Genomic DNA, 23515 nt, shown 5'->3' on the forward strand with positions numbered 1-23515 from the left:
ATGGCCTGGCGCAGTGGCTCACACCTGTAATCCCAGCACTTTGGGAGGCTGAGGCGGGCGGATCACGAGGTCAAGAGATCGAGACCATCCTGGCCAACATGGTGAAACTCCGTCTCTACTAAAAAATACAAAAATTAGCTGGGCGTGGTGGCGCTTGCCTGTTAGTTCCAGCTACTCGGGAGGCTGAGACAGGAGAATTGCTTGAATCCAGGAGGCGGAGGTTGCAGTGAGCCTAGATTGCGCCACTGCACTCCAGCCTGGAGCCTGGCAGCAGAGCAAGACTCTGTCTCCAAAATAAAAATAAAAAAATTGTGTCTTGAGTAGAATTTTAAAGTGAAGCGTAACGTGGAGAATGAGCTGTTCAGTAAATCAATTCTTCCCTTTGCAAAGCTGGAAAACATTTAAAAAGTAGCCAGGGTAACATGAGCACTGAAGAGGAGGACACAAGGCCGCAGCCAGGCCTTTGGAGGAGTAGCCAGAGGGGCAGGAGCCCGCATCAGCGTCCTCCCACGCAGCCTTTGCTGAGGGAGTGCCGCACGCGGCGAGTCGCGCTCCCCCCAGGCCTTTTTTCCTGCCGCTAGGACTCGCTCTGAGTTCTCCACGCAAAGCTGGCAGCCGCAGAGGAACAGCACGTCCCACTACTACATCTCAGGCCCCGCCCCTCCCTTGGTAGCAGGAAGAAGGAACGCCTTCCTGGCTCGCGCCGGTGCGAGCGCTGAAGCTCCGCCCCCAGCTTCTACCTCCGGCTCTCGCCCTTCTGCGCAGACCTCTGCCCCGGACCCATTTCCAAGGCGCGGCGCTTGCGTCACGCAACCCGGGCCACGAGCACGGGCGCATACACACGTCAGCGCGCGCCCGCCCGACGCGAGGCGGCCCCGCCCTCCAGCCCCGCCCCGCTCGCCGCTCTGCCCTCCTCTTGCAGCCCTACCTTCTTGCTACCCTCCCGGCGCAAAGAACCCGGCTTCCCCGAGCGCTCCGCGGTCATGGAGATCCCCGGGAGCCTGTGCAAGAAAGTCAAGCTGAGCAATAACGCGCAGAACTGGGTAAGTGGGGGCGGAGGGCGAGACGGCGAGGATCCGAGGGACTGTGGGAGCAGCTCGTTTCGGAGCCGCTGCCTCTCTCCCGCTTCCTCCGCATCCTTCCAGGAGCGCGGAGCTGGGTTCCCGGGCCGTGGCGCCTCCCGGCTGGGCCGTGGGCGACTGCCAGGCGGAGGGGCGCAGCGCAGGGTTGGGGTCTCGCCCTAGCTGGCCGCAGCGTGCGGTCCGAACCACCGTCCGTGGGAAAAACGCCCCTACTCCCCAGCGCCTCCGCTCAGGTAAGAGCCCCAGGAAAATCCTTCACACGTGAGCTGGCGGTTGCTTGAAACCTGAGGCTGCTGAAACCTGCAGCTGTAGAAACAGGAGCTGCCTGCGTCCCTTGGAGTGGCTTGAAGGTCTGCAGAGCAGGCGGAGGCGGGCGCCTTCGACGCGTTCCTGGTTTTTCTTGGCTCTGCCAGTGCAGTTGGCCCAGGTTTGAGTCCATCTCCATGTCTTTCCATTTCTGAGTTTCAGTGTGAACGGAGAGCACCCAACAATGTGGTCATTCATGAGTTGAGACTGCCCTGAACTGAGGTTCTTTGTGTCTCTGTGTTAAATCGGAATGTTTAACAACTTAAGAGTTTTAAAGACTCCATTCCTAGTAAGTCAGGTGTGGGAAGACCAGTCGTTTATAATGTTTAGTAATTGCTAGTTGACTTTATAAAGTGCTGTGTCTTCACAACGTTGCTTCCTTCCTTAATTACTCTGTGATGAGAAACAGCCTTATCTTCCTTTAAGTGTTGAGCAGAGGAGGGCCCATCTTTGGAGTCTGGAAAGGCACTGGTTTTAGGGTTAGATGGAAATATTTCACAGTCCAGTGGAATAGTGAGGTTTAAATGCAATGTCTCCCAAAGCATTACTTGCCCTTGATGAGTCAAAGAAAAAAACAAAACAAGCAATCTCAGGCAAATGTTCTTTGGAAGTCATTAATTTATCATATCGGTTATTATCATTATTATCAAGAATTGTCTGTCTCTCATCCCAGCTTTGCCATTTACTAACCGTGTAGTCTTGGGGAAAGTCACTTTACTTATTCAAACTTCAGTTGACTTACAGGTGTAATAGTATGTACTTCACGGGATTGTTCAGATGAGCAAAGAAGACAGATAATGAATTTGAAAGTGCAGTGAAACCACTGCCTTGAAACTCAGACTTAGTATTCCTCCTGTTACCTTCAGGTCTTTCATGGTTAGGGAAATAAGGTTGGCTAACTTGGGGTATTTACAGATAATTTCTGTTACATCGTACATTTATTTACTCATTTATTTCCATTTGCCACATAGTGGGTATTCTATGTAGGGACTTATGCTAGACATGGTGAAAAATGCGGGAATTACTGCTTGCCTTCTAGTAGTTCATGGTCTCTGTTGGGGTTGTAAATGGCATTTGCCAGGTGGTGAATGTGTCTTTCTGGTCCACGGTGAGTGGCATGAAACAGAAGTTTTATTGCAGTGTAGAGGAGAGATTAGTTTCGCCTGGGTGTTTTGGGAGGGTTTATGGAGGAGCTCAGATTTCTGAGTCAGAGGGGTACTCTGTGGATAAGTGTTGAGAATAAGAATTACTGTATTTTACTCCAGGAACATTGACGAGACTTGCTCAGGAGGGTTTTTGTTGGGAAGTGGAGGTAAGGTTGAAAAGGGAGGCTGGGGCTGTGTGATGCTCTTGTATTTGGCTGCAGAGTAGTCTTGATTCTATGGGAGATTTTTGATGGGGCTAGAATTTTAAATTTTCTGATCTTTGTAATTTTTTTCTCTCCCTCATGGAGCAACCATCGTCTCTCCCTCTCTCCTACTTAAATCAGCTGATAAGGACAAGTGTGAAGAACCCATACCTTTAAAATTCCTATCATAGGTTGAAACTGGTAATGCAGGGAGAATGTTCTCTGCTGAAGAAATGTAGACACTGGTAGGACCCCGACGTGGAAGACCTGGGGACCAGAAAAAGTTATAGCGAAGTTTAAATGAATTAATAGATTGGAAGCCTGCCTGGCACATGAATACTCTTTATGTTCTTGTTATTAGTTGATCAGTGTGAGGGGCTGAAGGGCTGGGGTAAGATGGCAGTGGTACTAGAGAAGTAGCTGCATTGAAAACATTGAAGGAAGAATAGAGAGAACCGACTAGATTTAAGGGATGAAAAAGAGAGAAATGTTAAAAAATGGTCCTGAAGTTTTGATCTGGGAAGTGAAGAAAGGTTGTTTCCTGTGGGGAAACTGGGAAGTAGGTTGGGGATGGGGGTAAGGGTGATAATAGACACAAAAGAGAGTTTAGTGTGCACCAGGTACATTTTGAAATGTTTCACCTAAATTAACCCATTGAGTTTTTGTCACGTTTAAGAGACAGTAGTTAAAAGCAGGACCCTGGGGCTGATTGCCTGGGCCGAAATCTGGGCTCCACCATTTATTAACTATGTAACTTTTAGTTGGTCGCTTAGTTTCCCTGTGCCTCTGTCTGCTTACCTATAAAATGAGAATGACAGCTTCACAGGGATATTGTGACTATTAGCATTAGCTCTTACTGTTATCATCCTCTATTACAATTAGTAGTTCCATTTTATAGATGACAAAACTGAGGCCCGGAGATGTCATGGAGCTTGTTAGTGTTGGATCCCATTTTAAACCTGTTGCATTTGAGGGACAGCCTTAGTAGGGATAGTGTATAGAGGAAATATGAGCCATGTACGTAGTTCAACATTTTCTATATACCACATTAAAAAGTAAAAAGTAACAGGAGAAATAAATTTCAATGATATATTTAACCTAATATATCCCAAATACTATCATTTCAATATGTTTTTTAATGTTGATATAAGTTCAACACTATCGTAATTAATACAAAGTTATTGATAAAAATCTGGAGTATATTTTTGTTCACTTGGTGCACATTTCACTTCTTACTAGCCACATTTCAAATACTAGGGGCATGTGGATAACATAGTTATAGAAATTGAGTTGTGCTGAGGTTTGAAGTAACGGTTTCATGGTTAAATTTGAGTTAAAAAATATAAGGAAAGTAAATGAAAGACCAAATATGAAGCTTTGGGTAATAGCTCCTGTTAAGGATTAGGTAAAGGAAGTGTATTTGCAGGAGATGATAAGCAAAGAGATGGGAAAATGTAGTGCTACGGCTCTGGGAAACATTTAGAATTACAGGAAATTAAACTTGTCCATATACCTGTCAAAATAGTAAAGAAAAACCAAGAAACTGACTTGCCCTTGGAGCCACCTTTTACTTCATTCTGATAAAGCATCAGATATAATGAATATCATTTTCTACCTGATTGAATCTTTCTACAATAAGACCAGTTTTCATCTGCCCTTGGGGATGTGTCAGTTGGGATGAGGGAAATTTGGGACAGATCCAGATATCATTCACCTATTTTGTAGAATCACATTGGGCTGAATCCCTTGTTGGACCTGCCTTACAGTGGAGTAGGGTCCTACTGCCAGAGAGTCTGAAACCGGGCATGACATTAAGAAGCATATACAGTCCTCTCTGGTGTGCTTCTCCATTCCCCTCTCACCACTCCCTAAATTTCCATAGCTCCAGCCCAACTTTCCATCCATATTATACATCCTCATGATTTTACATAAGCCTTTCCTTCTCCTCGGGATGCCTGTTACCTCCTATTAGGGGCTGAAGTGTTCAGAGCCTTGGACCTTAACTGTGTAAAATGTGTGGCCCTCATGGGTACATGTGTTCACTTGTTCATGGGCTGAATTGCCAGTACCCTTCTGCATTATGTTGCATTCTGTCTGCTGTTATCATATATCTTGTAATCATAATTCATTATAGATGTTTTATATCTACACTGAGCTTTCCTGATGTAACAGAATTGGGGATAAGGGGCAGGATGCAAAGTAGCTCTGGTATTTCTGATATTGAAATCCTTAGATAATTTATTAGTATCTTACAACAGCTTAAGTTAAGGAAATAAGCTTCGTATGTGGTGGGATTCAGATTACAGGTTTGTCACTTACCATCTGGGTGATCTTGGGAACATTATTTAAACCCTCCATTTCTCAATATTGTCATCTGTAATAATGGAGATAATAAAACATACCTCATAGTGAGGCCAATAGTGCATACCTTACGGGGTTATAGTGAGATTTAAAGACGTTAATATATTTATAAAACTATGGTTCATGGCACATGACTACTATTCTTGTTACAGTTTTGTCAGATATGTAACACTTATTTTGTATGTGCCTTTGTTCCAGGTCCTAAGAATGCAGTGGTAAAAAGACAGAAAAGGGTCCTGCTTTCATGGATGTTACGTTCTACCTGGGAGAGAGTTAATTAAACCGAATAAATGAGTGAGCTGATTCTCCCTTTTACCAATTCTATCTTTCCCAAATAGTTTGTCCCCTTATATGTGGATGTTTTTCATAGAAGGCCAGCAGCCCATTCTGGATTTAGCTGAATACTCAGATGGTACAAAAATGAAATAAGAACACAGAAGTGGGACACACAGCCCAACAAGAGGCTGTTATATTTGTTCTTCAGAGGGTTGGCCTGGGTGTGGTCAGGGACAGTCATTGGTGTTTTTATTTCCCCCACCCCCAGGTTTAACAGAGAATTGATCTTTCTGCCCTGGGAAGATGATACTAAAAAATTGCCCCATGAAAAGGGAAACTTTTAAATGTCTACCAACAACAGCAATAAGATGAATGATAGCAAGGTCTAGATCTGTGTTGTCCAGTTCGGTAGCCACTATCCACTTGTGGCAACTGGAATTGAATTAACGTTAAGTCAAGTAAAAAAGTTCTGTTAGTTGCAATAACCACATTTCAGGAGCTGTATATGTGGTTAGTGGCGGCAGGACATGGACAGCGCGTTATAGAACATTTTCATCATCTCAGGAAGTTCTGCTGGACGGTGCAGATCTAGATGAAGCTTGTGATGGCTACCACATTTTTTTTTCTACTTATCTGTGCATTTATGGATTCAAGTATTTTTACTCTGTTCCCAAGAACAGGAAATTTCCAGACTCAGTGGCTACTTTGAAATTTTAGTTTTGGGCAGTTTTGCACTCTGCCTTCTGCTAGTGTGGCCAGCAGTGTTAGCCTCCCCTTAGTGTGGTTGCTTCTTCAGATTTGAAGTGTCAATATGCTTCCCAGCCTGGCTGTGTTACATTGAATTTTGAGTAGTTTTCTACTCCCGTGATTCTCAATCATGTGAGATTTTGCCAGCCCCAGGGGGCATTTGGCGATTCTGGAGACAGTTTTGGTTGTTCTGCTTGTGTATGGAGGGGGATAATTCTTTTAGCATCTACTGGAAAAGATTAGAAATTTCTAAAAAAATTTCTTAAATCTGAAATGCAAATGTAAAATCCAATTGAAAATCAAATCCAATTGATGTGGCATTTTTTCCCACATCAGCCTGGAAGTTGCCGTCTCTTCCTGTGAGTTGGATCAGTTACTCATAGCATACCAGGAACAAGGCAGGAAAATCCCAATCCTGAATTGTTTTGAAATCAGATTAAAATTAGTTGAAATGAAAGGAATGATTTTTCTTTTTGGTATTCACTTAAGTGGTAGTAAAGAAAATGTTCTCAGGGAGACTATTGCAGTGGATTTAGAGACCTCTGCAAAGGAGTTTTGCTGTAGGGGAGAGAGATTGGGCTCAGTTCCAAATACAATAAGGAAAACTGGGAATTGATGGTCTGGGAGCAGGTTGGAGGTCAATGGATGGAAAATTACTGAGAAAGGAAACCTTAAGATGTAGGGAGGATTCTGACTAAACCCATTTAACAGGGTTCTTGCTGAAGACAGGCAGGCAGGCCACAGTGACCAGACATCAGCTGGGGGATGGTGCAGCTTGAAGAATTTGGTCAGATACCGAGGAATGGGGGATTTCTGCTAAAATTGGACTCTTGAAGACATGCCTGAGGATAGGGCCCAGTTGAAAAAGGGCCCAGAGGAGCCTGCCTACTTTGGTCAAGGAGAGATGTCTTGTCAGTGGTAATTATTTCTGTGGCATATCTTTTCCTAAAAACACAGTTGTTAAATTTTAACTGAATAATGATGGTGGAAATACTAGACATTATGTAGAGAAATTCAGTTTCTGTCTTTGGATGGATGGAGCCATTGTGCAGGCTGTTTCTTCTTATTCTCTCTGTAGATACTTTGATGCTTGCATCCCTTCCCTGTGCTTTTGTTTTTCATATTTTTTTTTTCTTTTTTGAGATGGAGTCTCGCTCTGTCACCAGGCAGGAGTGCAGTGGCGTGATCTTGGCTCGCTGCAAACTCCACCTTGGGTTCAACTGATTCTCCTGCCTCAGTCTCTGGAGTAGCTAGGACTATAGGTGCCCGCCACCATTCCCAGCTAATTTTTGTATTTTATTAGAGACGGGGTTTCACCATGTTGGCCAGGATGTTCTCGATCTCTTGACCTCCTAATCCGCCTGCCTTGGGCTCCCAAAGTGCTGGGATTACAGGCGTGAGCCACCGTACCTAGTCTGTCTTTCATGTTTTTAAATGCACGATTCAGTGGTTTTTAGTATAGCCAGAGTTGTACAGCCATCACCAGAATCTAAGTTTAGAACATTTTCATCTCCCCAAAAAGAAACCTTATACCCATTAGTAGTCAGTCATTCCCCAGACTCTACATTTTCTCCTAGCCCCTGGCAACCAATAATGTACCTTCTGTCTCTATGGATTATGCTATTGTGGGCTTTCCTAGAAATGAAATTATGTAATCTATAGTCTTTGTATCTGGCTTTGGTCATTTAAGATAATGTTTTCAAGCCTCATCCTTGTTACAGCATGTATCAATTAGCCTGGCCAACATGTTGAAACCTTGTTTCTACTAAAAATACAAAAAAAAATTAGCCAAGCATAGTGGCATGTGCCTGTAATCCCAGCTACTTGGGAGGCTGCAGTAGGAGAATCCCTTGAACCAGGAGTTGGAGGTTGTGATGAGCTGAAATCATGCCACAGCACTCTAGTCTGGGCAACATAGCGAGACCCTGTCTCAAAAAAGTTCATTCCTTATGTGGTTGAATAAAATCCCATTGTATAGATAATGGCATATCTTCTTTATACATCAATTGATGGACATTTAGGTTATTCCTGCTTTTTGGCTACCATGAGCAAGTGCTATGAACATTTGTGTATACATTTTTGTGGGTACTCTTATGTGGTTTTAATAGTTGATTTCAACCTTTGAGGTGGACATTAGTATATTTTGGCTGCCCAGTCTCTGAACCTCTCTTGTATGTGTGGTGAATGCCCCACTGTGTTTGTGGTAGGAAACAGGGTCTGTAACAGATTTCTTTATTTACCTATGTATAACTAGTTTGTTTTATGAACTGTTTTGTGTGTGTGTGTGTGTGTCCTGAGTGTCCGGAAATGATCAATCGACAAATAATGAACAGACAGTCCCAGGCCGATTCTGACTTCTAGGAGTGTCGTAGGGCCAGATTTTCCAGCTGGAGGTCATTGAGGGGCCCTTCCATTAAAGGCACTGCTATAAAAAGCTATTAAACAAGTATTTAGAAGTTCTTTAATCTTTAACAGAATAGTTGGAAAGCCATAATGTGTATGCAGAGTGTATGCATGACAGATGGTAGTGATGAGGTAAGCATGCTAGTAACTTACTCCTGATTCAGGAGGTCTGTGGTAGGGCTTGAGATTTGCTTCCTAAGAAGCAGCCAGACCATTCCTGTGTTGCTGCACAACATATTTCGTAGTAGCAGCATTTTAAGAGTAACCTTTTCAAGTTGTTCTCTCAACATCCTCCAGGGATGTGTGATCTTCACTTGCTGTTTATCATTGATTTATTAATATTTAAAAGATTAATTTCAGTTATCAGTTAATTCTGTGAACTAAAGGTTTTAATTATCAACAACTCTGTGAACCAAAGCTTTCTTTCCATTGTATTCTACAGTCTCTTATTTATCCATATTGTGTCTTGGGACATAAAAGAAATGTGCTTATTGCCATTTCAGGGATTTCTCATTGGAGGAATACATTGTTTAGCAGTTAGTCTAGGGTGGGTGGTAGGACGGATGAAAGATGTTGAAGTGCAGAATTATGCTTAGTATTTGGTGTATGCTTTGTGTCCTTATAAATTTCACCTAAAAATGCACAGTTCTTTATAAAGTCTTGAAAAATTCACAAAATCTGAAGTTCTCTAAGTAGCATCCTAGAGAAGTTAATTTTCCTTATAGGCAAGTGAATAAAATAATAAAATGGCCATGTGGAAATTAAGATGGGTGAAAAAGGGCCACTTTTGTGGTTGATGAGGACGGAAGTTTGTAGTATGTACAGAAAATGCACACCACAAATATCAGAGGGCATGCAATGTTAGCCAAGTGACAGGATTGTTAGTCATTTAGTTCTAAATATAGGAAGTATTAAATGGTCTTGAAATGAATTATCCCATTTTTGCTAGATTTAAGATTTCCAAGTGTCAGTCATGATTTCATTTGAAAGTTACACAGAGAACACAAACCATACTTTAAAATAAATGTCTTATATCTATCTTTTATGAGTACTAACTAGGAACAAAAAAGGGGTTGAGCATTGTGAAAAATATGGATAATTGTAACTTATTGTAAGGAGCATGACTGTGCTTTGGTCAAGGATAAGCTGAGGTAAACATCCAGAGTGACTTAGCGGGTTTAACTCCACTTGTTATCACAGCTGTGCAGCCATAACATAAGAAGGCTCTAAGCCACTATTGGCTGTAAAAGGTATAATTGCCCTGCTGACATTGTATGGGTGCTCTTGCACCCAGAGAAGGAGAGAGAGAGCTAGAGCTGTCTGTCTTTACAGATGGACAGGAATGAGCCAGGACACAGCTCAGCTTGTGCATGCCCAGAGAGAGTGAAAAAGTTAAGCTGCTGACCCTAAAGGGAAAGCGGGCCGCACAGCTGTGTGTGAGAGCTGCTGGACTAAGCAGCTGAGACAAGGTGAACAGTGTGAGAGAGCTGCTGAATAAAAAACTACCTTTCACCTGCCTGTGGCCCCCAAGTGTTCTTTCAGTTACCTGCTCATCCACTGACTCCCTTTGGACCTCAGCATGAGCTGGGACCTGACCCCAAGCAGGACACTCATAGTCCTAGAACTATTTTCCTAAGGAAGTAAAAATATATAGGCACAAAGACACCTAATTGTACATAAATAACAAAAGAATGATATAGGCTGTTAATGTTACAGGGACTTCTTAGGTACACATACTTACTCCGAGCCAGATATACATCTACACAGCACCCAGACTATAAGAAGCAGTAAGCTTGGTTTCTCTCTCCTGTGTATGGAAACTAGGGCACAGAAGACTCAGTATAGAAATGTACTTTTTAAAAACATTCCAATCCAGAGAGCCAAGAATAGAAATTTAGAGGTGGAAGGAAGGAACTCTCTCTCAACCATTGATGAGTCATTAATGTCATGTTTCCTCAGCAGATTTATAGAAAGGATGTGGCTGACGTGGGGGCAGAAGGAAAGAAAGGGAAAGTAGAAGATGATTACATGTATAAGCGGCCTGTAGAGTCTAAAAGTTTGGGCATAAGTCTACCACTTTGCAATTCTGTAACCACCTAGTACATTCGTTTTGTCTGCTGCTCACATAGAGCTAATTTATCAAGACAGGCTAATTGCAATAGAGAAAGAGTTTAATTGATGCATTGCCAGCTGAAGAGGAGACTGTTTTATTATTGAACAAATCAGCCTCCTTCAAAATTTGGAGGCCCAGGTTTTTTAAGGATAGTTTGGTGGGCTAGGGAATGGGTGCAGCTGATTCATTGGGGATATAATCGTAGGGGTGTGGGAAATAGTTATAGTGTTTTAAGTCCACTTCTGGGTGGGGCCACACAAGTGATTGGTGGGTCCAGATGGAGCCATTGATAGAAATGCAGAAACCTGAAAAGACAGCTCAAAAGGCCAATCTTAGGTTCTACAATAGTGATGTTACTTGCAGGAGTAACTGTGGAAATTGAAAATCTTGTGACTTCTGGAATAGTGGCTGGTAATCATTTATGTTTACACCTCAGCAGAATTCAGTCTCCTCTGATCCATCTCACCTGGGGGGCTTTTATTAGCTTTAAAAGGTAGTTTACTTTTGGGTAAGTGTTATTATTTAAACTAAAAACTAAATTTCTCCCAAAGTTAGCTTGGCCCAAACCCAGCAATGCCTAAGGGCAGTTTGGCAGTTAAAGGCAAGTTGGGGGTTGGTTAGATCAGATCTTTTTCACTGTTACAATTTTCTCACTTATTTTTGCAAAGACTCTTTCAATTCCAGTAGTTTTATAAAAATGCTCATTGATTTACAGTACTCTGAAAAACTGGGAGGTAGGAGAATGTGGCAAATCTTTCTTTTAAGTATATTTTTTAATATGAAAAATATTGTTAAAAACTTTCATTGAATTAAATTTAAAAGAGTTTAAGCAAAGAACTATTCTTGAATTGGGCAGCCTCCTGAGCCAGAGTAGGCTCAGGGGCCCTGTTGCAACCATGTGGTGGAAGTGAGGTCCAGAAACAGCTGGTTTGGTTATAGCTTAGCCTTTGCCGTATTTGAACATGGTTTGGACAGTTGGCCACATTTGATTGGCCAAAACTCAGTGATTGGAACAAGGGTAGGCGACAGTCTGTATATATCTCCAGCTAGGTTACAGTTCATGACATATGGAGAAACCTTTAGGCTGAATTTAAAATATGTAAAGTATCTTTAGGTAGCTTTAGGCTTAACTTGATTTAACAATATCAAACATACATAAACCAAAAAAATCTCCTTATATCCAGAGTACTGCATTTGCTGCCAGAATCTTTTTAAATGTAGGAGGCAAGGAACTCTGAAGGAGCATTCTTTTTAGTGATTAAAACAGATGGTCTCTATTTAAACTGTCTGTATTTTTTCTCAGCCATATCCTTGGCATTTAGTTTATAGCTTGACAGATAATTTTTATGCATTCTAGCTTGATTTAATAAGAAAAGCAGAAGATATTTTGCAGGGTCCAAATCAATTAAAATTCATTAAATTTATGTTTTTTTCTTGTCTAAGAGCAAAATAACTTGGAAAAATTCTCAAACAAAATGACCAAGCCAAACAGGTTCTACCTATATAGGTAGCAGAATATGTGTAGCACCCTCAATTCCCTTTTAGCACAGACCTTAGCTCCCTTTTCCTCCTGAGCCAGTATGGATGGGAGCTAAAGCTAAAGAGGTGCCACTCCTCAAGATAGACAAATATCTATTTCTGAAGCCCTCTCTGTTAAGTTCTTGGAAATGCAGATCTGGTAAGTTATACTTGCTTCATCAGTTTATTGAAAAGAAAAGAATCTAGAGACTCATACTACAGTTTTTTGTAAGTGATTATTAAATATGTAAAAGTATTGGAAATAAAGTATTAATAATGTATAAATAATTGTTAATGAGATGAGTAGATGGGAAGGGGTGCAGCTTTTGTGGCATACCTATTAAAAGAATTGTCACGCTGTCCCTTTGGTCCCAGAGGATTTTTCAGGCAATGATAATGATGATAGTAAGATTCAGATGTGTGGGAGTTGGCATTTCTACTATAGAGGATTGTGAAGGGGAAGGTAGGAAAAGAGATCGTTAATCTCATGGAAGTTGAAGATTTGGATATAAATTTAATTCCTTAAAAATCAAATCTGTGTCTTGGTGGATGTCAACAAAATGACAAAATGGGACTTCTCACAGAAACATTAATTGAACAACAATTCTTGCAAAAAATACCTTCATAAGAGCTGAGGAAACCAGGTGAGAGATGGCAGCACCTGGGTGTAGGAGAGAAATCTGAAAAACACATTGAAGAGAGTAGAAAGAACAGTTTTACGTGGCCTATATCACCGCCTCCACCTTGCAACCTCAGGCAGCACAATGTGGAGAAAGATAACCCTCTGCTTAGGGGAGGCAGAGGGCAGTGAGCATAAGATTGTGCCTCAGAACCCAACACCAGGCCCATCCCAGTGAAACCCAGTGCCGGGCAGGACCCCACAGCCCCAGACTCCAGGGAGGTACCCATGGACTGAGCCTCCAAGCCTACCCTGGTGCTAAGCAGGATTCTGCAGCCCCAGGTTCCAGCTCCTCCAGCCCCCATCAATCACCAGGACAGACCCCACTGACTCAAGTTTTAGACTTGTCTTAGGGCCAGGCTGGCCCTGGTGGCCCTGGGCTCAGAGCTACCTGTAGTACCAGGCTGGCCCCCACAGGCAGGCACCTGTGGATATAGGCTCCAAGCTGTCCCAGCTTCATGCCCTCTCCAGGTTTCAGAGCAGCTGAGAGCCCAGTTGGCCCACACAGCCCTGGGCTTCAGGTCTGTCCCAGTACAAGGCCATTCCCTGAGGCCCCACCCTCCAGGCTGGCTACTGCAACCCCATACTTTAGAGACTGAAGGTCTCAAGACCATACCAGTACATCCCAGGACTGGACCAGCCCCCCTGGACCCAGGCTGTAGGACCACTTCTGTGGACCCAGGTTCCAGGCCGGCCCACACCGGCCCAGCATCTAGGCCAGCCCTCATGGCTCCAGGGCAGGCCCTGTGATTCTAGGTAGACTTCACACCAACCCTTGTAGACTTAGGCCTCCATATTTGGCCCAGCACCAGCTGAGCTCTGCCTACCTGCTGACCCAGATACCAGGCCAGCCTCCCTGAGGACTCCAGCAGCAAGCCTCCCTGTGGACCTTGCCAGAAGCCCTTCCCAATTCTCTGAACAGGTGGACTGGTGAAGTGCTTCCCAGATGAAGCCAGTCTACAAAGACTGGAATAAGTCCCTACTTCTTCATTGTATAGACATTGATATAAGACAACAAGAAATGTGAAAAAATGAGACTTAATGCTACCAAAAGGATCTCAGTAAGCTTCCAGTAGCTGACTCAAAAGAAATGGAGATACATGAACTGCCTGAAAAAGAATTAAAAAAATAATTAAGGAAACTCAGCAAACCTCAATAAAATAGAAATAATTCAGTGTAATCTGGAAAGCAATAAATAACCAACATGAGAAATTTAACAGATTAAAATTATTAAAAAAATAAATTCTGGAGGTGAAATATGTAATGAATAAAATGAAAAATGCAATAGATAGCATCCATGGAAGAACTGATCAAGCAAAATAATCTGTACTTGAAGACAGATTTCTTTCATAGTTACTAGAAGAAAAAAAGAAAAATAATGGAGAAAGCTTACAGGATTTATAGGGCAGCATCAAAAGTGCAAAAAGTTGAATTATAGGAGTTTAAGGAGAAGAGAAAGCAAAGGGTTACAAAGCTTATTTAAATAAATAACAGGAGAAAACTTCCCAAATCTGGAGAAAGATATAAATAAGTACAGGGAGCTCAAAAGTTCTTATCAGATTCAATCTAAACAGGACTACATCAAGCCGTATAATTAAACTGTCGAAAATAAAAGAGGATTCTGAAAGCAGCTAGAGAAAATAAGCAAATCACATATAAGGGAGTTCCAAAAATGCTAGCAGCAGACTTTTCAGTAGAAACTTTATAGTCCAGGAGAGAGTGGGGTGACATGTTCAAAGTGTCGAAGGAAAAAAACCCTGCCAACTAAGAATACTGCATTCAATAATGCTGCTGTTTACAAGTGGAAATATGAAGACTTGCCCAGACAAAGCTAAGGAAGTTCATCACTACTAGACATGTCTTAAAAGAAACATGAGAGGGAGTTCTCCAAGCTGAGAGAAAATGATGCTAATTAGTAACATGAAAGTATAAAACTCACAGATAAAAGTAAATCCATAGTCAAGTTCAGAATACTTGAATACTGTAATTGTGGTGTGTCAATAATTTATATCTCTAGTATGAATGTTAAAACTAAATTATTAACAATAGTAACAATAATTTGTTAAGGGATATCTTCACTGTTGAGTTCTACCAAACATTTAAAGAAGGATTAATGCCAGTCTATTTAATCCATTTTCACACTAGTATACAGACCTACCTGAGACTTGGTAATTTCTAAAGAAAAGAGGTTTAATTGACTCACAGTTCTGCATGGCTGGGGAGGCCCCAGGAAACTTACAATCGTGGCGGAAGGTGAAGTGGAAGCAGGGCACATCTTACATGGTGGCAGGAGAGGGAGAACAAGGGGGGAAGTGCCACACTTTTGAACTATCAAATCTTGTGAGAACTCACTGTCATGAGAGCATCATGGGAGAAAGTACCCCCATGATCCAATCACCTCCCACCACGTTGCTCCCTCCACACGTGGAGATTACAATTCGAGATGAGATTTGTTTGGACACGTAGCCAATCCATGTCACCAGTTTTTCCCCAAACTTCCAGAAAATTGAAGAGGGAATACTTCTAAATTTATTTTATGAGGTCAGCGTTACTCTGATACCAAAACCACCCAAGGACACTACAAGAAAAAGAAATCACAGGCTAATGTCCCTGATGAACATAGATGCAGAAATTGTCAACGCATAGTAGCAAACTGAATTACATAGCACATTAAAGGGTCCGTCATCATTATCAAGTGGGATTTATTTAAGGGATGTAAGGATGGTTCAATGTAGGCTTTTTTTTTTTTTTTTTTTGAGATGGAGTTTTGCTCTCATCACCCAGGCTGGAGTGCAGTGGTATGATCTTGGCTCACTGCAACCTCCGCCTCCCAGGTTCAAGCAATTCTTCTGCCTCAGCCTCCCAAGTAGCTGGGATTACAGGTGTGCACCACCATGCCCAGCTAATTTTTGTATTTTTAGTAGAAATGGGGTTTTACCACGTTGGCCTGGCTGGTCTCAAAACTCCTGACCTCAGGTGGTCTGCCTACCTTGGCCTCCCAAAGTGCTGGGATTACAGGTGTGAGCTACCACACTCACCTAACATGCAAATTAACAGGTGATGCACCAAACTAATAGAATGAAGGGCAAGAATCCTATGATTATCTCAGTAGATGCAGAAAAATTATTTGACAGAATTCATTATCCTTTTATGATTAAAAACTCTCAACAAATTAGGAAAAGAAGGAATGTACGTCAACACAATAAAGGCAATATATTTCAGTCCCACAACTAACATTATACCCAATGGTAAAACAGGAAAAGTTGAAAGCCTTCCCCCTAAGATCAGGAACACTACAAGGGTGCCCACTCTTACCACTTCTGTTCTTCATAGTACTGGAGGTCCTAGACAGAGCACTTAGACAAGAGAAAGAAATAAAAGGGACCCATATTGGAAAAGAAGTTAAATTGTTCTTGTTTGCAGATGACATGGTTTTAATATATGGAAAACCCTGAAGATTTCAGCAAAAAACTATTAGAATAAATGAATTTAGTAAAGTTGCAGAATAGAAACTCAACATTAGAAAACCAGTAGTGTTTTTATATACTAACAATGAAGTACCTGTGAAGGAAACAAGAAAACAATCTCATTTATAATAGCTACTGGAAAAATAACTTGGGAATAAATTTAACCAAGGAGATAAGAGACCTGTATATTAAAAACTGTAAAGCATTGATGAAAAAAATTGAAGACAGATATAAATGGAAACATTGTATGTATTCAGGGATTGAAAGAATTAATATTGTTAAAATGTCCTTATTACTTAAAGTGATCTACAGATTCAATTCAATCCCTATAAAAATTTCAAAGATTCTTCACAAATAGGAAAATCAGTTCTAAAATTTGTATGGAACCACAAAAGACCCCAGATAACCAAAGCAGTCTTGAGCAACAATAGCAAGGCTGGAGACATTGCACTACTTGATTTTAAAACACACTCTGAAGCTATAGTAATCAAAACAGTGTGCTACAAGCATAAAAACAGACATATAAACCATAGAACAGAACAGAGCAGAATGACCAGATATAAATCCATGCATTTATGTTTAATTGATTTTTGACAGAGGTGCCAAGAATAAATGATGTTGGGAAAACTGAATATCTGCATGAAAAAGAATGAAGTTAGACCCTTATCTCACTTCATATAAAAAAACTGAAAGTGATTTAAAGATTTACATGTAAGATCAGAAACTGTAAAACTGCTAGAGAAAAGTGGGGGAAAAGATTTATGACATTAGGCAGTGTTTTGTTTTGTTTTTGTTTTTTTGGGATATGACCCCAAAAGTATAGGCACCAAACGTGAATATAGGCAAATGGGAGTACATCAAACTAAAAATCATCTGTATGGCGAAGATCAGATGTATCAACAGAATGAAGAAACCTACAGAATGGGAGAAAATATCTGCAAATCATACATCTGATAAGGGGTTAATATCCAAAATAGGAAGCCAAACAACTCAATGGCAAGAAAACAATGCAATTAAAAAAAGGGGAAAGAATCTGAATAGACTTTCCTCAAAAGAAGATAGACAATTAGCCAACAGGCCTATGAAAAAAGGCTCAGCATCTTTAATCATCAGGGAAATGCAATTAAAACTGCAGTGAACTATCACCCCACACCTGTTAGAATGGCTGTTATGAAAAAGACAAAACTGTTGGTGAGGATGCAGGAAAAGAAAATCCTAATATGCTTTTGTGGGAATATTAGTATAGCCATTATGGAAATCAGTATGGAGGTTTCTCAAAAAATTAGAAATAGAACTACCTTATGATCCAGAAATCCCACTACTAGCTATATAATGAAAGAATGTGAAATTAGTATGTTGAATAGATATTTGCATTCTCATGTTCATTGCAGCACTGTTTGCCGTAGTCAAGATACAGAATCAGCCTAAGTGTTCATCAATTGATAAATGGATAAAAAATGGTATATTTACACAGTGGAATACTATTCAGCCTTAAAAGTGGTAGAAATCCTTTTGTTTGTCACCACATGAATGATATAATGTTAAGTGAAATAAGCCAAGCATAGAAAGAGAAATACCATATGATCTCACTTACATGTGGAATCTAAAAAATTGAACCTGTAAAAAAAAAAAAAAAAAAAAAAAATTGAACCTGTAGAAGTAGAGAGTGAATGGTGTTTATCAGGAACTGCCAAGTTTGGGGTGGAGAGGGGGCTGGTGGAGGGATGGTTGGAGATGTTGGTCAAAAGATACAAAATTTTATTTAGATAATGAGGAATAAATTCAAAATATCTATTGTACAACACGGTAATGATAAAGTATTTCTGAAAATGCTGCTATGGACATGTATGTACAAGTTTTATGTGGTCATATGTTTTCATTTCTTATGAGTATAATGTAGGCATGGGATTGTTTGGTCATGTGATAACTGTATTTAATATTTTAAGGGGCTGCTGTTTTCTAGAACGACTGTACTGTTTTATATTTGCAGCAACAAATGTATGAGGATTCCAGTATCTCCATATCCTCACCAGTACTTGTTATTGTCTGTCGTTATTACAGCTGTCCTAGTGGGTGTGAAGTGATATGATATCTTATTGTGGTTTTGATTTGCATTTCCCTGGTGGATAATGATGTTGAATATTATTTAAATAATATGGCTTATTTACCATTTGTATATCTTCTTTGGAGGAAAGCCTGTTCAGATACTTTGAGGACTATGTAATTTTATGCCTTTTTTTTTTTTTTTTTTTTTAGAAGGAGCTTTAGGAGAATATGTAGTTATAACCAGTGCATTCCACTTTTTTCATTTCAGAAGTAGTGATCTCATGATACGCAAAGGCATCTCTTCCACACTTTCTTTGGGAGCCTACTCAAATGTCATCTTCTTAGCATTTCTTTTTCATCCTCTCTAAAGAAGCATTCTTTCCTCCTCTCTGTTTTCCTTTTTACCCTATTTTGTTTTTCTGCAGTGCACTTATCACTCTCTGACGTTGTAATTAAGTTTTATTGGTTTACATTGTTCCCCAGTGGAATGTAAGGTAATTGAGGGTGGTGACCTTGTTTCGCTCACTTGGCATACTAGTAGGGCCTCCGTAGATACTGTCTGAATGGTTGAATGAATAAATGCGTGTGTGAAAAGACTAGGCTCTAGAGTCTGCCACTCACTAGTTTTGAAATCTTGAGCCACTTATTTACCTTTTCTCAGATTTAACATCTTCATCTGTAAAACCTTAATAGTAAGAGTACCTATGTCATTGGGTTGCTGTGTGGATTAAATCAGTTGGCATATCTAAAGCAGGAAATACCATGCCAGTACTCTAAGGAAAAAAATAAGACTAGCTCTTTTATCTTTTTCTTTGCTTTTGGCATGTTACATAGAGTTTTGTGTGTTTGCAAGGAATATGTGCTTGCCTTTTAAAGGACTTATATAAACTAGAATTTTTCTTCTTTTTTTTTCTAGGGAATGCAGAGAGCAACTAATGTCACCTACCAAGCCCATCATGTCAGCAGGAACAAGAGAGGTCAGGTTGTGGGGACCAGAGGTGGCTTTCGTGGCTGCACAGTTTGGCTAACAGGTATTGTCAAGAGAGATAAACCAGTTTATTTTAAAAGCAATGCTTACCGGTAACCCTGGACTAAGTGTAGGCATATTTAAATTTTGAGCTCTGTTCTTGTATTTCAAGCATCACAACACATAACTGACATGGTTGCTTAATAATAACATTTCTGTCTGGTATTTTTTTTGTTCTTTTACAGGATTGCTGTTAAAGGTAAAAACCACAGTGCATATTAAAACTACTTTCTAGTAGATACTACATGAAATTCTACCCACTTCTGAGTGCAAATAAGATCTGGATTCTACTCTAAGAAGCTAACAGTGTAAACCATATATCTTAGTCTATTTTATGCTCTTATAACAGAATACCAGAGGCTGGGTAATTTATATGAATAGAAATTTATTTCTCATAGTTCTGGAGGCTGGGACGTCCAGGATTGAGGGACTAGCATCTGGAGAGGGCCTTCTTGCTATGTCTGTAACATGGCAGAAGATATCACATGGTGAGAAAGAGCAAGAGATTGAACTCACAACCTCAATCCCCTTTATAGATGGATTATTCCATTAGTGAGGGTGGATCCCTCATGACCTAAACACCTCCATTAGACCCTGTCATTCAACACTGTTGCATTGAGGATCAAGTTTCCAACGTATGAACTTTGAGAGACACATTCAAACCATAGTATAGTATAACGAGAAAGAATGAGTGATAGGGATTTTCACAAAGTGAATTTCTACTACTCAGCTCTTGATTTTGGCCTTTGATTGTTTTTTTTTGTGTGTGTGTTGGTTTCCCTAGAGTCTTTCTTTGAGCTTAGCCATAGCTAGCTGGCAAGACAGTGAATTGATACAGATTTTTAAGTAGCTTTAAAAATGTTGGATCCTTTCACTTCTAGGAATTATATTTAAAATTTTGATACATTTTGCCACATTACCCACTAAAATTTTATACCAATTTACTCTCCTACCAGCAGTATGGAAGAGTGTTTATTTCCTAGTGTCTTTGTCAACAGTGGTTGTTACCAGTTCTTAAAATTTTTTGTTGATTGGCAAAAAACATTACTCTTTTGTTTTTTTAATCATATTTCAATTTTAGACAGGTCTTTGTTTTTGTATGAAAGAAGACAGCACTCTCACATTCTTCTAATTTTCTCATTCTTAATTCCAGATAGTTGTTAAATTGTTACCTTTTTTATTGCCCAGGTTTATAGCACTTAATGGGTCAATAGTTGCTAGCTTATTGTCAGTTCTTTTACTATGGCATGTCCACTCATGAGCTCTTTATTTGAATCATCTTAATTGTCTGTATGCCATTGTTAAATAATTTTTGCAAGATGGCCTTCCATTAGGTTCTGAACTGCTGGAGGTTTTATGTTTGAGAATGTCTATTCATCTTTTATGCCAACTTGGCTGGGTAAAATATGTATTTGGTTCATACTTTCTTGGTCTTAGAATTTTAAAAACACTACTCTATTGCCTTCTGGCATGAAATGTTTTGAAGAAGTGTGAGCCTAATCAGCCTTCTCTTTTTAGGAGCTTTTTTTTTCATCTGGATGGCTAAAGAATTATTTCCTGTAAAAATACAGGGAAATAGAGGTTTTGTCGTTTTCAGTTAGGTCCTCATCTGCAGTTGATTTTTGTGTATAGTGTGAGGGAGGGATCCATTTACATTTTTTTTCCCATATGGATAATCACTTGTCCCAAGAACATAGATTGATGAGGGTATCCTTTTTCTCTGATCTGCAGTGCCAGCTCTGTGTTATATCAGGTCTCCACTATGTGTGGACCCTCTGCTTTGTCCCCTGATAAGTTTCTCTGTTCCTCTGTTAATGCAGCATTCTTAGTTACTCTATTATTATAAATCTTGAAAGATAGTGGAGGAAGTCCTCTTTGTTCTTCATCAGCAGTGTTGCCTTTTTTTTTTTCATTGTGACTTCCTTTTTTTTGGCTGTTAGTGTTGTGTAAGTCTTGTAATAGATTTAACCAATTCGCCAGAACTCTGTTGTTACTTAGTTAGGGATTGTGTTGTATCCAAGATTAATTTGAGGAGACAATTGATCTTTAGAATAGTGGATTCTCTTTTTCTTGAACGTGTTATTTTCTATTTATTTCATCACTAATGATACTTATAAATAGAGCTTATCTGGTTTTTTGGTACTTGCTTTATGGTCTAGTATGCAGTAAATTTTCAGCCTTCACTTTGCTACTACCCTATACCTTCCTCAGTTGGGACAGGATGGCTAGTGTTGGCTGGAGTTTATATCTCCCTTCCCCCAGATCAGTTAGGTTCCAATAAAATGTCAGCAGGTGAAGCTTTGGTTAAATAACTTCTCCTGAGGTCAGTCCTTGTTAAAAAGAATCTGGTCCTCTGGTATAATTCAGAATGGAAGCACACAGGGATTTTTCTCCAGTATTTACTGTGAACCTGATTGAGCTTCTGGAGGTGAAACTTAATATTGTTGGAAACTCTCTATAACTAGGTTCTTTTGAAATTTTTAACTCCCAGACTTGTCCATACTGAGCTTTAATTAATTAATCAGTTACAGTTGAGGTTCTTCTGTGTGACACTGGTTCCCACAGCACTTTTTCCCACAGTGAGTCTCTGTTCCAGTCAGCAGTCACACCCTGCATTTGCCTGTCTCCCCAGTCTTGGGGGCAGTGGTTTGCCCCTTGTCCTCCCTTCACTTACGGATCCAAGAAGAGTTATTCTGTTCAGGTTTTCACCTGTTTGGATGTAGTGGTGACTTTCAGGCTCATCCCATGTGTTTACTGAATAAATGCTGTTGGTATAGGAAGGTGAGTTGAAATGAAGGTGTTGTATTCAGATTGGTTCTATTATAAATTGGACTCCCAAATAGTTGTAGCAAGGTGATTTGTGAGAGGTGATGATCCAGGAAAATGGAGGTACCTTTGTAACATTTTACTTACTTTTGAACTTTCTTTTTCTTCCCTCACTGGAAATAATTTGGTCATATGACTTTTTTGAAATTTGGCATGCAGCTTTAGAAAAGTGATAACGAGGACAAAGTGAGTATCTAGCCAACCATGACTGCTAATAAAATTAGTTAAGCCTTTTTGAAGTTTTTCAGTTATTTCTGATACCTTTGCTCATAGATACATTATTAAAAACAAACACTTTCCATGTTTAAACTGTAGGTGTTTTCCTAGGTAAGAGGTAAATCTTAAAGAGAAATATTGGATAAGAACGTTACTGAGAGATTGCTATGTGTAATGAATGTATTCAATCCTGTGATTAAAAGTTTTTATATTTCTTGAGTCCAGGAGTTTGAGATCAGCTGGGGCAACATTTTGAGAATTCTATCTCTACAAATAATAAAATAAAATAAGTTGGATGTTGTGGCATGTGCCTATAGTCCCAGCTATTCGGGAGGCTGAGGCATGATCTCTTGAGTCCGGAAATTTGAAGCTGCAGTGAGTTATTGCACCATTGTACTCCAGCCTGGGTGGCAGAGTGCAACCCTGTTTCTGGGGGAAAAGAAAGTATTACTACATAGTTATCCTTCTAACTTTACACATGGAATTTGTTTGGACTGTTTACTTTTAGGCTTGTCAGGAGCAGGAAAGACTACGGTGAGCATGGCTTTGGAAGAGTACCTGGTTTGCCATGGTATTCCATGCTATACTCTGGATGGTGACAATATTCGTCAAGGTCTCAATAAAAATCTTGGCTTTAGTCCTGAAGACAGAGAAGAGAATGTTCGACGCATCGCAGAAGTTGCTAAACTGTTTGCAGATGCTGGCTTAGTGTGCATCACAAGTTTTATATCACCTTATACTCAGGTACGTGATTTTTGTGCCATTGCCTTTCTGATTACATTTATTGAGAATATGGTATCAGGCAAAGCACATACTTGAAACATCGATATGTGCTTTGAGGCTAACTCTGCTCCTATCCAGCTACTATCTCTTTGTTCCTAAAGCATAAGATTAAAATAACCTAAAACATTTCTGTGCTTTGACTTTCTAAGTAAATCCAGTTTTGATAAAACCTGCTTTTAAGAAAACCCTAAAGTGTAATACAGTTGTTGAACTCAAGCCAATGGCCAAATTATTTCAAGCTTGACTTTTCAATTTAATAAACCTATAGTGAATACTTGACAGATGTCAGACTCTGGAGCAAATCTGAGTTTCTTAAC

The 23515-nt window shown here is 40.2% G+C and overlaps 1 protein-coding gene across 1 annotated transcript in view; it reads left to right on the plus strand.

Moving 5' to 3' along the window:
• The first annotated feature begins 737 nt into the window (after positions 1-737).
• The window catches only part of PAPSS1 (3'-phosphoadenosine 5'-phosphosulfate synthase 1), a 99134-nt gene continuing 76356 nt past the window's right edge, over positions 738-23515 (plus strand). Inside the window, exons 1-3 of the mRNA XM_032254839.1 lie at positions 738-1043; positions 19263-19377; positions 22924-23159. Of these exons, the coding sequence (XP_032110730.1) occupies positions 984-1043; positions 19263-19377; positions 22924-23159 (411 nt within the window). The 5' untranslated portion in view covers positions 738-983. The remainder of the gene's footprint in view (positions 1044-19262; positions 19378-22923; positions 23160-23515) is intronic.

Source organism: Sapajus apella, unplaced genomic scaffold (genome assembly GCF_009761245.1).
Source record: "Sapajus apella isolate SASKATOON/1434 unplaced genomic scaffold, GSC_monkey_1.0 scaffold87, whole genome shotgun sequence".
In the NCBI taxonomy this organism is placed as follows: domain Eukaryota; kingdom Metazoa; phylum Chordata; class Mammalia; order Primates; family Cebidae; genus Sapajus; species Sapajus apella.